Source organism: Mirounga leonina, unplaced genomic scaffold, assembly GCF_011800145.1.
Source record: "Mirounga leonina isolate KUSES-001 unplaced genomic scaffold, KU_Mleo_1.0 Mir_154, whole genome shotgun sequence".
In the NCBI taxonomy this organism is placed as follows: domain Eukaryota; kingdom Metazoa; phylum Chordata; class Mammalia; order Carnivora; family Phocidae; genus Mirounga; species Mirounga leonina.
Window position 1 is genome coordinate 55,184,109 of NW_023270389.1, and position 15,201 is coordinate 55,199,309.

Here is a 15,201-nt window from a genome sequence, read left to right on the forward strand (position 1 = left end):
TTGCTATGGCTTCATGTTGAGTTGTTCGTTTCATCATTATGTAATGATCCTCCTTATCCCTAATGGCGCTTTTTGCCCTAGCATCTATGTTATTTCTTCTTAATATGGAAAAAACAAGTTTCTTTGGTTTAATATTCATCAGATTTATATTCTCTTTGAAATACCCTTGTGTTTTATGCATCTCCTGTCAACAGCATATATTTGTAGGATATTCAATCCAATCTGACCACTAACAATTTATTTGGTGTTGGGGTGAGATGGGGAAAGAGGCACATTCTCTCCCTGTGAGGGCAGGTCCTGAGTTAGGTACCCAGTGATAGAGACAGCAGGTCATATGGGAATCAGCCCAGACTTCAGTATTTTGATGCTTGGAGAGGGACATTCCACAATCACTCTTAGGCCTCCATGGTGACTGCTTTTTCCCTCACTGACCCCAAAACAGTAAATTCTAAAAAGGCTGAAACTCACTTGGAGCCAGGAAGGGTGAGATTGGGAATCAGGAGAAATAGAGATTGCCATCCAGGCTGAGGGAAGTTCTCTAGCAGACTGGCATCAAACACCTCATCCCTGATGAGAAGGGGCATTGCACAGTCAAAAAACAGTAGGGAGAAGGAACTGAAGTAAAACACAAGGCTTTGTCTTTGCTCAAAAATTAGCTCTGTGCCCTACTGCTTTGTGTCTGGGCTCTTTTGTGTAACCAAAGAAAAAAAGAGGAATTCATTGAAATCCCTGTCATTGTTCTGTGTCACCCATTGGAGTGGGGGAAAGGGCTTCTAAACTTTTGAGTGCCATTTTTGTATTCAAGGCAAAAAAACTAAAAACCAAAAACCAAAAAACAAAAACAAAAACCACACACAAAAAGACCCCTCAATTTTTAAAAAGTTTTTATTTAAATTTCAGTTAATTAACATACAATATAATATTAATTTCATGTGTACAATAAGTGATTCAACACTTCCTTATATCATGCTGTGCTCATCACAACAAATGCACCCCTTAATCCCTACCATCTATCTAACCCATCCCCCCACTCACCTCCCTTCTGGTAACCATCAGTATGTTCGCTATAATTAAGAGTTTGTCTCTTAGTTTGCCTCTCTCTCTCCTTTTTCCCCCTTTGTGCATTTGTTTTGTTTCTTAAATTCCAGGATTAGTGAAATCATATAGTATTTGTCTTTCTCTGACAGACTTATTTCACTTAGCATAATATTCTCTAGCTCTATTCATATCATTGTAAATGACAAGATTTCATTCTTTTTCTGGCTGAGTAATATTCCATTATATATATATATATATACATATATATATATAATATAGGTGTATGTATATTCCATTATGTATATACAATGGAATATTATATATATGATTATAATATATAAAAATATTATATATATTATATATTTAAAGGAACGTAATCAGCACATCCTATCCTCTATATACACCACGTCTTCTTCATCCATTCAATTGATGGACACCTGAGCTGTTTCCATAATTTGGTTGTTGTAGATAATGTTGCTATAAACCTCAGGTATCCCTTTGAGTAATATTATTTGAGTAAATACCTAGTGGTACAATTGCTGGATTGTAGGGTGGTTCTATTTTTAACTTACACAGTCTCCATACTGTTTTTCAGAGTGGCTGCACCAGTTTGCTTTCCCATCAACAATGCAAGAGGGTTCCCCTTTCTCCACATCCCCACCAACACCTGTTGTTCTTTGTGTTGTTGATTTTAGCCATTCTGACAGGTGTGAGATGATCAGTGATGTTGAATATCTTTTCATGTATCTGTTGGCCATCTGTATGTCTTTGGAGAAATGTCTATTCATGTCTTCCCTCCATTTTTTAATTGGGTTATTTGTTTCTTGGGTGTTGAGTTGTGTAAGTTCTTTTTATATTTTGAATACTAACCCTTTATCAGATATGTCATTTGAAAACATCTCCCATTCCCTAGGGTACCTTTTAGTTTTATTGATTGTTTCCTTTGTTGTGCAGAAGCTTTTTATTTTGATATAGTCTCAATAGTTTATTTTTTATTTTCTTTCTCTTGCCTCAGGAGACATATCTAGAAAGAAGTTGCTACAGCCAATGCCAAAGAAGTTACTGCCTGTAAAGACACTTCAATTTTTTTTTAAGATTTTATTTATTTGACAGAGAGAGAGCACACAAACAGGGGGAGCAGCAGGCAGAGGGAGAGGGAGAAGCAGTCTCCCTACTGAGCAGGGAGCCCAATGTGGGGCCCAATCTCAGGATCCTGGGATCATGACCTGAGCCAAAGGCAGACGCTTAACCAACTGAGCCACCCAGGCACCCCAAGACATCTCAATCTTAAGAGTATCTAGGCAAAGGGAAAAACATCTTGTGTAAAATTCTGGGAAGAGCAGGGCAGTCACAAACATTCTATACTACATGTTCCCTCTTTTCCTTTCTGCATTTTTCCTCCTCCTTCTCTTGCTGCCACACTTCCCTCATCTTTGAATTCCTTCTGCTTTGGGCCTCCTGACATACATCCCAGGACTCTTCACTGTATTTGAGTTGTCCCTTGATAGTATAGAATGACAAGGAAATCCACAACATGTTTCAAGTAGGATGTTAATGCTTTATGTTTGTTGTCTTATTTAATCCCCCCACCAATCTATGAGATAGGTTATCATTTTACAAAAGAAGAAAAAATACACATAGGGCATAAGCAACTTCCCAAGATTACACTGCAAATAAGTAACTAAGCAGGGACTGGAAACAAGGTCCATGCTCATCTCATTACATCATGTTATCCCCTTAAATTCCTCTCTGTAGAGTTCTTGTCAGTTTGCTATTCTGCAACAGGACTCTCATACCTCACACACATATTTCTCTTTTTCCCCCATTCCATGTCTCAAAACTATGTCCTATTCTTTCAAGATCATGCAGAAATTATTTTAAAAAATAGCTAATAATAACTTCAAGGTATGGGTCACCTCATACAGCCCAGATCATAGGAGACTCCTGGAAACCCATACTCTGGAGATACAAAATTAGGTACAATAGTAAACTGAGGGAGATATTTTTGCTAGAAATCTTTCAGAGACATTGACGATTCTATGTCTAGAAGCTTGATTGGGTGAGTTAAGTTATATGCAGGATTTTTTTTAGTCTTCTAAAAAATGTATTATAACAGCTTTCCTCTCCACTTGGCTACAGCAAAATCTAGGATTACACATGCACACCCACCTCAATCTCCCATCTCCCCTGTGGAGGTGGTAAGGTATACATACACATTCTTTTCTTCCCACATTTAACAAATTTTGAAATATAATATGCACAGAAAAATAGAGAGATCAATATCATGAACATGCTGTACTTAACCACACAGCTTTTGTCAAACTTTAATACTTGTCATATTTGTTTCTCATATTTTTTTTAAGAACTAGATATTTCAGATGTGTTTGAAGCACCCAGGATGCCCTTTCCAATCCTATCCCCTACCTCCTTACTCAGAAGTTGCTTTTTCTGAAATTATTATTCTGAAATTGTTTTTCATTCCTATGCATCTTTTTATATTTTTACCACATACATTCATGTTTACAAACAATATATATTTTAGAGTGCATTTTTAAGCTTCATATAAATAACGTCATACAGCCTTCTGTAACTTATTTTTTCCCCTCAAAATTATGTTCCTGAAAGATATCCAAGTGGATATGTGTAGCCATGGTTCTTTCATTCATTTTTTTTATTTCTGAATAGTATTCCATTATATGAATATATCACAGTTTATTTATTTTCCCATTGATGGACATTTCATTTGTTTCCAATATTTTATTGCAAATCATTCTGTAATGAAAATTTTTGTTCATGTCTTCATGTGCACATGTGTGAGTTTCTCTAGCTGTCCAGTTTTGCTAGCCTTAATTTACCTCTTCTTAACTGAGTGACACTAAGCAAATAAATATATGACTCTAAGAAATAGTTTTCAGATGCCTTCAATTTGTAGATGACCTGGCTATCTCCTTTTCAGGAATGCTACTTTTTTATAACTAGAATCACATTTTGAGAGATATTTTCCAGGAAGTCCAGAGTGTTAGGCATTAATTTACTGAAGTGTTATTTAGTGTATTAATTTACTATTATGTTTAATTACCTTAGTAGGGGTAATCCAAAAGGCACAAGGTCCATTATATGGATAACCATATAATGTCCAGTGTGGGAGAATTAGAATACGTGGTCATTGAGAGTTATAAGTCTATGAGATACAATAAGCATCTTGAAATGCAGGTAGTATAGAAGAAAGGAAGAAAAGGAAGAAGGAAGGAAGGAAGGATGTGAAGGAAGGAAGGAAGGAAAGAAAGAAGGAAGGAGGGAAGAAAGAAAGGCTGGAGGGAGGTGGGAGGGAGGGAACAAAGAGGGAAAGAGAGAAGAAAGAGGGAGGTGTATTAGGTTGGGCTAGGTTGCAGTAACAAATAGACCTAGTTGTATAATGGCTAAACATAATAGAACTTTATTTTTCAGTCATATAACACTCCAAGATGGTTCCTGGTCAGCAAGGGTTGTAGCTTTGCTTCCTGTAGTCACTTTTCAAGGTCCAAGGTTGACTGCTGCTTTACCATTTTTAAAATATGGCCCCCAAAATTGAAATATGCTGGAGACTGAGTGCTGCAGTAGTGCCTAGAATTAGAGATTGGGACAAGAGAAATTTTGTTGGTGCCCAAGTGGTGCCTGATATAGGCAGGCACCCTGCTCTGGATGCTCAGTACCCCTCCACCCGCAGGACACAGTGCCTAGGTCATGGCTGTCCACAAAACAAATCAGAACAATAGAGTCTTCCCCCAGGATTTTTGTAACAAGAGCTTGTTTCTCTGATCTTTTTCCCAAAGTGAAATGGATGGAGGTAGTAGGCATTTTCCCTGCTACATGGAGAAAACTTACCTGCAGAGATGAGAGGCAGACAGAGAGTTCTGGTGATGTCAAGTCTCAGTTCTAGTGCCTGAGGTTTTCAGAGCTACCGTAGTTCCTTATAGCTCCTCCTTTCATTCTTTGACCTACCCCCCATCCACCTAACAAATCCCCTAATTAAACCATCTCAGCCTAATTTGTGTTGGGTTTCTGCCACTTGAAACTGAAATGTATCTGACAATATAGAAATTGATAGGTAAAAGTGGAGCATTGTTTATTATAGGCCTTGAAATCTAAAACCAGATGACCTAAGGTACTTGGTAGAACAGGGAGGATTTCTACCCAATGCCAGACCTTCAAGACTCCCAAGGGTCAGACAATAGCAAACTCTGCAAAACGTAAGATTTCCCTATTTTCAAGCACAGTCAGAAGGTGTGAGACACAGTGTAAAGTATAGGGGCTTAGAAGGAGCTAGAGAAATAACTGGAAGTCTTTCTCAGCCCTTTCCCAAACCTCTCTGTTGTCCCTTCTCCCCACAAGCCTGATGCAAAGTGTCAAGATCCCATCCACTGTAAAGCACCATATACTGAGATGCTGCTGAGGAGAGGGGGCAGGTTAACTCTTCAAAACTCTTCTGTCAGCCTGTCCCAAGCAAGAAGACTAAATGAAGCCTTTAAACTGAGGCTTAGGGGTGAGCAGAGCTCTGAGTCCTGTTTCTGAGAGAAAAAAAGATGGGGCCAGGATGGATCCACATTCAAGAATTACATCTCAAGAAGATTTCTGATATTGATTTCTGTTTAATGGAATCTCCAGAAAGTGAACCAAAAGGTAACCAAGCCAGATCTTAAAAGAGGTGTATGGCACTCATCCACTGGGCATTGTCCAGGGAAGAGTACAAATGAAAGTCCACATGTTTACATCCATACATTTCTGTTATCAATCAAACTAACAAACTATTCCACAATTATGTCCTACACTCTTATTGTAATGAATATACTTTCATAATGACCTGGAAATTCAGGTAGACCTGTAGAATTCTCAAACTCTTTGAAGTTCCTTTCCAGAATATGGCAGTGTAGGGATGGTCAGACCCTAGAGCCCCAACCTGTGACTTGCCCACTTCCATTTCACATCAGCCCATCCTGTGCCAAAAGTAGGCCTCCCCATACAAAGGTGGCAACTGCATTGTGTACATCCAAGATCCATCTATACACCCTGACCCCCACAAACAGTGGTCCTACGAAGAGAGGCCCATGTGGGCCCTGAAAGTGGGCTCCAGATTATTGGGACAGGGAATTCTAAATCCCAAGTGCTTGACGGATGTTTTACAATGAGGAGTGCAGGTTCCAGGTGAGCACATCGAGTTGGCCCTGCAAACTTGTTGCCCAGAGGAGGGACACAGTCAGAAGAGTGCTGGTGGGCTCCAGGGCAGGGTGTATGGACCTTGTCTGGTCTAACGGTATGGGCCTTATTCCAGCATCTGGGATCCCAGGAGTTGCTCTGCCTCCAGCAATACTTCTTTGGGTTCAGTGGGCAACCTTAGTGGGTTTTAAATAAAATCCCTTGTGATTTGAACCAGTTGGTAGGTCTCTGCCACTTGTAGCTAAAAGAATCCTTATTAAACTTTCAGTGCCGAAGTGTCTCAAGCAAGTGCTCTATAAGTCAATGCTTCCATTTCCATTTTTTTTATAGCACTCGTTCTTACCATGACTTGTCAAAATGTGCCTTCTTCCTCGAGCACTGTAGTAAACTGTACTCGAGAAAATCATGCGTCCAATGGCCTTTCCTACATCCCCGATTAAGCTGGTCTGCTCTCAGTATTTGAGTATACTAAACATTCCCTTCTCTTTGAAGACTCCTCTTTTCTTAACTCTGGGATAACAAACAACCTGATCCTCCTATTTCTCAAACAGTTCCTCGTAAATTGCCTTCTGTAGCTCTCACCTCTAAGTGTAGATGTTCTACAAAGTCTAATCTTCCTCCCTGGGCTGAAAACTACAGTTGACCCTCTGAACAACATGGGGTGAGGGGCACTGCCCCCAATGCAGTCAAAAATCCATGTAAAACTTTCAACTCCCCCAAAACTTAACTACTAATACCTACTCTTGACCAGAAGCCAGAAGTCAACCTGTATAGTTCAAAAATTTGTTGTTCAAGGGTCCACTACACTTCCGATGGAAGCACAAGATGCTTTCTCCTCTCGAAGAACTCATTCATTTTTGTACCTCAAGGTACCACCTCCTTAAAGATGAATCTCAAAGTTCTTTTTTTTTTTTTTTAAAGATTTTGTTTATTTATTTGACACAGAGAGAGAGACAGCGAGAGAGGGAACACAAGCAAGGGGAGTGTGAGAGGGAGAAGCAGGCTTCCCACTGAGCAAGGAGCCTGATGCGGGGCTCTATCCCAGGACCCTGGCAGAGGCTTAACGACTGAGCCACCCCGGCGCCCTGAATCCCAAAGTTCTATCTCCATTTTTTACTTTGGTTTCAAGCCAAGCTTTCAGATCTTAACTTATATTTGTTTTCAAATTCAGTTAACACACCTAAAACTGCTTTTACTGTCTTTTGTCACTGAGTCTCCCCTGTTTCTGTTGATTTTTGTCAGTTTTGTCTGTGATTCATTTTCCTATTCCCAGGTTTCAAACCAGTGTTATCTTAGACTCTATTCTCTTTTTCCTGCCATAGTCTTGTTAATTCTTTTCTTGCAAGATGTTTCTTATTCAACCTTTGCTTTTTGTCCCCTTTCTAACTGCTCTTCTGCTTCTAGTTTCAGTTCTCCTCTGGCTTATCTTCATTCTTTTACCATAATAATCCTGCTAAAGTAGTATTTTTTGCATGACCTCTTTTTTTTCCCCCTGCTTAATAACTTTCAATGGATTTCTATGGCCTGAGCAAAATTCCAAACTCTTTTGTCCTGACACACCATACTCTGCAAGATGAAGGCCCAATCTCCAGTGTTTTCTTCCACGAGGCTTCAAAATGAACCCTCCATTCCATCTGCGCCCATATTGCCATGGTCCCTGAACATAAATTCCTCCTTCCTGTGTCCCCACCTTCATCCCTTTTCCACTCTCTGACTTGAAGGTGGCACCCCCTCCCCTCCCAGTCCCAGCTGATTAAACAGTCCCAGTTCTTCCTCAAAACCCTCTCCCACTTCAGCTCAGTGTTTCCTTCTTCCTCTTCTGGACTCCTGTCCACTCAATTTGTTTGACACATTCATTTATTGTCTTGAACTGTTACATACATTGTTTCATCATAGAGTTCCCTTTTAAATCAGATCTTAATCTGTATGAAAACAGAACCCATGTCTCCCAATTTGGTTTTCTATGCCCGCCCCCCCCCCCCACCATTACCACACACCCAGCGCTAAACACAATAGGTACTTAAATTTTACTCTATTTCTTTATTCTAAAATAAAAGCCTGTGCTTTATATTTTGTCTGTTTTGTCATATATAGCTGATGTTGTGGATTCTAAAGAAGTGGGTAAAAAATAACTAAGTTCTCATAAAAGTTTCACTTTACCCATTTTACCAATAAATGCTCCCTCTCCCTCACACCATTGTCTTTGCTTTTGAGGAATAGATTATTTTCATCTTTAGGCAATACTATCACACTCCAATAAAAGTTCTATTCACAAATCCCTCTTACCTTCACTCTTTCCTACATGTACCCTTAGGTCCTAGCAGATCTATTTTTGAAGTTCAAAGAGAAAAGAATCAGCAGACTCAAATGTATATAACAAAAGACTGCATAGTAGTATCCTTCTTTTTATTGAAAAGGAATCATTTCTATTCTAGCGCAAACAATGTATATTTTACATCATAAAGCAAGATATAATTTACATATTACATTTCTTACGAGATCTTTATACCCTACGTGTCATTCCCTTTTTTATTCAATCACCTCTTCTGGTTTGACTTAACCTGCCAAGTATCCTACAAATCAGCATCTTGTTTGGGGAGGGACTGGGGACACAGACAGATAGTTTGCATGTATTCATCTGCATCTGGGTATAATGATGGTGAGGAACAGGGGGTATGCCTTGGAACTTTGTTGGCCTGAGGTCCTCTGTTGAGACCTGGCTTGGAAGCCAAAAGGCTACTCCTCTAAATCATATATCAAACTTCTACTTTAAAAAAAAATCAATAATAAATGAACAATACTGAGTGCTTGTCTCATGTGTATACTTTTTGATCAGGTGCTTAGATAATAAATGTTTGTGGTGTTGATTCACTAGCAATGAAAATTTCTATGGCTGACCAGCGCTGGCTACTCTCTTGCTTCCCAGGCATTGGTGGTAAAACTGCCCAGTTTCACATAGTGTTTGGATTTGGGGTTCAGGCTTTTCTGTTCACCCCTGAAAACGGATGTCAGGGTGCAAGCTTCAAATGACTGTTTCACATGACCTTCTATTCCTTTCTTCCCTCTTCAAAAATTCCCCTTTCCTAGCAGCATCTCGTCATGTATGATTTCTGTTCCTTGCACTATAACCCAAACTCATTTTTAGCTATTCTCCCCAAAGTCTAAACTCCAAATGTTGGCCAATTTCTTGGATCACATTCATTTCACAAAGAACGTTTTCATCTGTTAGACTACACTGTTCCTTTGAATCTTGATAGCCCACAGCAGCTAGTGGGACAAAAGAATTAGTCAAGGGACTCCTTAGGAAGCAAGTAATATGTGGTGTTCAGCCAGCCTACATGAAACATCAGTAAGAAATATTTTAATAGTATGCTAAAAGAAGAGGGAATCAGTGGATGAAAGCAAAATGCGTAAGGTGGGCTTTCTTCTTGTTATTAAAAGAAGTACAGATTCAACATTTAAAATACATTTTCAGACTGGTGGCTGTTTGGCTGAAAAAATACCACCATTAGTTCAACTTGATAGGCCAAGGGGGTAACAAATGTGCTGAAAGTGCATCTTAAACTCAATAGTCCATGCCTGTCACTCAGAGTTGGCATATTTGGCCAAAACCAATCTAAAGCTTTTTAATTACTGATAACTAAAGTTATTAGAACCAACCTGGTCAGGATAAAAATATGTCAAAAATATGTCTGTTCTGTGTATCTTAAATTATTCTTTGGTCAAGTGATGTGATTTTTGAGAGGTCTGTAAGTATAAACCTATTTCTCATTTCCAAATACAAGGCTATAAGTATTTAAAGCAAGGTAGCATTTCCTTGCTAGAAAACAAGGCTTCCAGGTACCGTATCCTTCCATTAACATTGTCTACTTTTATAGTCCCTTTCCTCCCATGGCTACAAAGTGCTGCACAAACAGAGAATACAGGAAAGAATGAAGGAGCAAATGAATAGAGCCTCACAACACCCCTGTGAGGTAGGTAAGTATTGTTAAACCCCTTTTACAAAAAGGTAAACTGAGGCACAGCATGGTGGTGTGGTTTGGTCTAGTCCACCTGACAAGTTATAAAAGCACAGCTGGAGACAAAAAGAAAGAAACAAAGACAGGTCAGTCCCAGCTGACAGCCCTAGGCACTAAACTTTATTTCAAAATATTAGTAAAAGACTAGCCCACAGTTGCCTTTTAAATTTTTGGAATTTAGACAAGACTTTAAGGATTCCATTTAAACACATGTCTTTCAGATTCCTGTTGAGTGGAGAAGGGGCAGATGACGACATGGCTTTCACTCCTCTAAATGTAATTCCCATGATGTATTGGGATATATTCCCATTCCACCAGAGCTCAGCCTCCAAACTCAAGAACATTTTTATAGCCTCAAATAGGTTCTAATTTATTTAAAGCCCAAATGTGAAAATGAGACCTGTTCTTAAACAAATGCCCTATCAATCGCTCTGTGGCCTTAATGAGAATTTTATGTTGAGAAAGAAAGGAAACAAGATCCTTAAAAACATCTCATCACTGGAGAGATTAAGGACAGTGGTGATGGTGTAAAATTGTTTCTTTGTAGTGTTTGAGAAACTGCAAACTCAAGCTTGCAAGAATATTTTATATATATATATATAAAATATATAAATATATACAGTATATATATAAGTGTGCATCTGACTATCCTTAAGGCACTAAAGAGATATAGGCCATGCCTTTCACAACTCAGTCTTTGTTTTCCTAAAGAAATGTCTCTCCCTCTCTCGAGTGTCAAGCTCGTGACAGCAAATCATTCAAAAACAACAAATATTTTTAACTTAAGATGGCTGATTGCTTGGATGGGGGTGAGGGGTGGTGGTGATGGTGATATTATCATCTACAGCTTAGAGCTTAAATCTATAGCTTATATGGAGAGCTTAGATCTACAGCTTAGAGCTTAGAATTAGCCAGACACAGCCAATCACATTGGATCAGACAAACCAGTGACCAGATGTTGTACATAATTGCTTTCTTAACAGTAGCTGATGGAAAAACCTTACCATGACTGACAGACACGGAGAAAATGAGACAGGAAATCATATCTGGCACAGATTCTTCAGAAAGACTTTGGCTTTTCAGAAGTTCCTAGAGTTTCTATACAGAGAACTGGGAAGAAGGATAGGGCAAGGCACTGAGGTTCAAACAGGTCACTGAGGAGACGCTAGACAATGATTCTGACTATATATATGGTTTCTTTGGCTGCTGTAGTTTTTTTTTTTTTTTTTTTTTTGTAAACCCATACGATCATGGGAGTGGGTGGGCTGAACCTAACTGAAGAAGCTTGGAGTATATTAAAGCAAAGCGCATGAGTAGAAGGAAAAACAAAATTAACACACGCAGAAACAAGTGGTGGTGGTATCTCAGAGGGAGGAGAAACATTGGTTAACTAATTTTCATTTTGCTCCTCTCCTGCTTTTCTCTGCCATGGTCCCAATATTTTAGTTCAGGTTTTTTGTTTGTTTGTTTGTTTTTATTTATTTTTTTCCAGCAGATGAAGAAATGACAGAGCAGGATAGGTGTCTTATGGTTTTTGATTTCTTCTTAGGCCTGTTTAATTATATTTTTTTCCTCAGTTGACTGTTGGCACCTGGTTCCTCTGTAAACTATATTCCTTGGCCTTCAGTCTCAGGTTGGCAATGCTGTTGGCCATGTTGATGCCCTGTGCAGGGCTATTGTTGGCACATGTGGCAGAGTAAGTAGCCATGGCGCTGTAGGGACAAAGGAGAGAGCGGGGAGAATAACAGACATTAGTTTCACGAAGCTGCAAGTCTGTGCCCCAGATGGATGCACCTCTCAGCACGGGGCAGGCGGGGCCAGGTGGGCTGGATGGATGACCTCTGAGGTCCCTTTCAGCCCCAGGTTTCCACTGGTCTAAGGCACTTGGAAAAGGATGGCAGTGTTCAGAAGGGCAGGGGAAAGGCAGGGGAGAGTGGAATAGGGCAGGGAGAGGTATTTGCCATGTTGGACATGGTGTGTGATAATTTATCTCTGGGGTGAGAGGAGAAAGCTGCTTATGTTGAATAGAAGGATATTTCATCGGCCGACCAACTGAAACAGTATTTAATCCCTCTCTCTGCCTCCATCACCAGCCTGTGGGAGCAGCGAGCAAGAGAAGCAGGCATTTGAAAAGGAAAGGGCATTTTGCCCTCTTCACTTTAAGTAGCTGACTTTAAGTCTAACACATTTTAGGTCATCAGTGGATACCATGCTAAATAGCGTACTTGAGAACCAGGTGAGCAACCCATTCTTGATTCAATGGTTGGTAGCACTAAGTATGGCCAAATCCGGAGCTTCCTATCCTGACTGGCCTTGATTTTATAGCTTCTTCTCAAAAGGACTTGCGTAGCTCAGGATGCCTTTTGGGTCGGTTATTTGGGAAATGTTTAAATCCCCTAGATAAACAAGTAAAGGCTCCAGCCAGTTTCAGGATTCCTGACCTCAGAGGTAACTGTTTCTCTTTGTCCTTATTCCTGAGAAAAACCTGAAGTTGATTCCCGTTGTCAGAGAGGGTAATTAAGACCTAGAAATGCAGCTGGACAGAAATGTGCATTTGGTGGTTTTCTGTTAATCGAATCCATGAATTTCTTTTAAGGGAAAAAGTAGTGGTCTCTTAGACCTGGAGGCAAGTTATTCATTACTATCTACTAAACAGTTAAAAGGGAACTCATTTTAATTAAATGAAAATGTTTCTAGTTGTTTCTAAGATTAGCAAAATCCCTTTCAACTGAGGCCTGAAATGAGATAGACTTATAAATAGAATGACACACGCTCCGCTATTGCCCTGCATTCCAGTGCAATTTTACCGGCCACACAGGAGTTTGTGGTTCTGGGGATCAAGCGACAGACCAGAAAGACAAAAAACTAAAGCTACTCTACAAATAGACTGTGTCATGAATCCTTATTTGGGAGACCATATAGTCGAGACTTATAGTCAAGACTCACAATAGCCTATTTCAGCTCACTTACTAGCAATTAACCCAGGAAAATTAGGTTAATGAAATATAATTAGTCCCAGATCACTAGGTCTCTCCAGAAATACACATCCTTAATTTAAAATCCTTATAGCACTGGTGTGTGTGTGTGTGTGTGTGTGTGTTAAGGCAGAGGGAGGAAGACTCAGTAGGGTTCCAAAAGAATCCTACATTCTTCCATTTCATTTTTGCCTGGTTCACTCTTACCCATTTCCGAGTAGATGCTCTTAACCATCTACACAAAGTTAGGTTCTCCTGGAGCATGCTGTAATTTCCCTTTTCGCACTTATTTCAATTCTTCAACTATAAGCTCATAGATCGGATACCGCATCTGACCTCGTTCACCACTATATCCCCAGGTAGAGCTAACATCATATCTGGCACATATCTGATAGTCAAGAAAGCTTTTAATGAATAGATAACTGAGAAATATCTAGTATGATTAAATGAATTCCTGCTCAATGTCAATGATCTCTGTCATCCTGCTGTGAGTAATGATTTTTTAAAAATATTTTACCAGGGACACCTGGGTGGCTCATCAGTTAACTGTCTGCCTTCGGCTCAGGTCATGATCTCAGAGTCCTGACTCAGGTCATGATCCCGGGATCCTGGGATCGAGCCCCATGTTGGGTTCCCTGCTCATCAGGGAGTCTGCTTCTCCCTCTCCCTCTGCCCCTCCCCCCACTTGAGCTCTCACTCTCTCTCATCACTCTTTCTCTCAAATAAATAAATAAAATCTCTAAAAAATGTTTACCAATATGTTTTTATCTTTAGGAATTAGTCCTTCCTATTAATTTTGCTCTCTTAATAGAATGAGCAAAATCGAAGGGACAAGACAAAAGCAGGGGCTGATGACTACATATTCTTGATCCATCAAAAATATCTTTTAATAGTAAAAAATGAACAAATATTAGTACAAGTTAGACTTATGCAACAGACTATCACTTTTACCACTGTCTACCAAAAGGGCAGAAAGAATCCCCAGTTAAGATAGGTTTCAATTAGGAGTGACATAAATGATCAGAACAACCCAGGGACAAGTTTTTTGTTTGTTTGTTTTGTTTTTGGTTATATACGAAAAATTTTGATTTATTTTCAAAACCCATATACGTATCCTCATTTAATTTCTATATGAATTACTTGCTTCCATTCAAGACACTACCAGAAATATATGCAAACCCGTAAATCCTACACTTAAGAAATTGCTAGGATATACTGAAACCTAAGGTTTCAGTGAAATCAAAGATGTAAGTAGTTAAGAAAAGAGACAGTTGGGTTTGGGAAATGTTCCTAAGTTATAGATCATGAAATGAATCAAATCAGCCTTTCTCAACCAGGTTTCTGTGACAGAATTAAATCCTGAAGATGGTACATAGTACCATTTAAAGTGCATAAGAGAGAAGCTGAAATGGTGAGTTGTCTGTATTATTTGTTAAACACTGAGAATAAAATTGGATGGCTTCTGGAAACAGAAGGCTAAAACTATGAGAGAGCATAAAGAAAAAATTCTCTGATGGTAAATTGTAGATTGTCATGGAGTATTGCTCTTTCAGGTACTTGATCTAATTTTCTAAGGGATCCATTTTCCAGCCTTTGAGGCCCTAGGCAAGCAAAGTCTTAGTTAATAGAGATTCTCTCCTTTTTTGATGATCAAAGGTGTAGTCCGTTTTCCATAGTAGACAAAGGGGACTTGAACCTTGTGGGATTATTTTTGTTTACTGAAGACGTTATCACTGTTTTCTAGAAATGTCTACTATAGCTGTGACTTCAATATTATCTATTTTATCTATTTTACAGCCACTCGTGCTATAGTTGCTTCACAGTTTACAAACTTCATCTGATATTTTAATCTTAAGACTTCATATGGTAGCACATCTCTTGGAAAGACTGAGATTCTCTAGAGAGAATGCAGGCCAGAAAATAATCCGTTTTCCATCTTCAAAACCAAATCAGTGCAAATTAGAGTTATACATTGC

At 39.2% G+C, this 15,201-nt stretch overlaps 1 protein-coding gene across 3 annotated transcripts in view; it reads right to left on the bottom strand.

The window, feature by feature from the left end:
• Positions 1-4,451: 4,451 nt before the first annotated feature.
• The window catches only part of PRRX1 (paired related homeobox 1), a 77,697-nt gene continuing 66,947 nt past the window's right edge, over positions 4,452-15,201 (bottom strand). For 2 of the 3 annotated variants that reach the window (XM_035010836.1, XM_035010837.1), the window contains one exon: positions 8,621-11,962. In XM_035010836.1, coding sequence (XP_034866727.1) covers positions 11,824-11,962 — 139 coding nt within the window. In that variant the 3' untranslated portion in view covers positions 8,621-11,823. Of the gene's footprint in view, positions 4,642-8,620; positions 11,963-15,201 lie in introns of those variants that run through there. The other variant, XM_035010838.1, reaches the window with a different exon arrangement.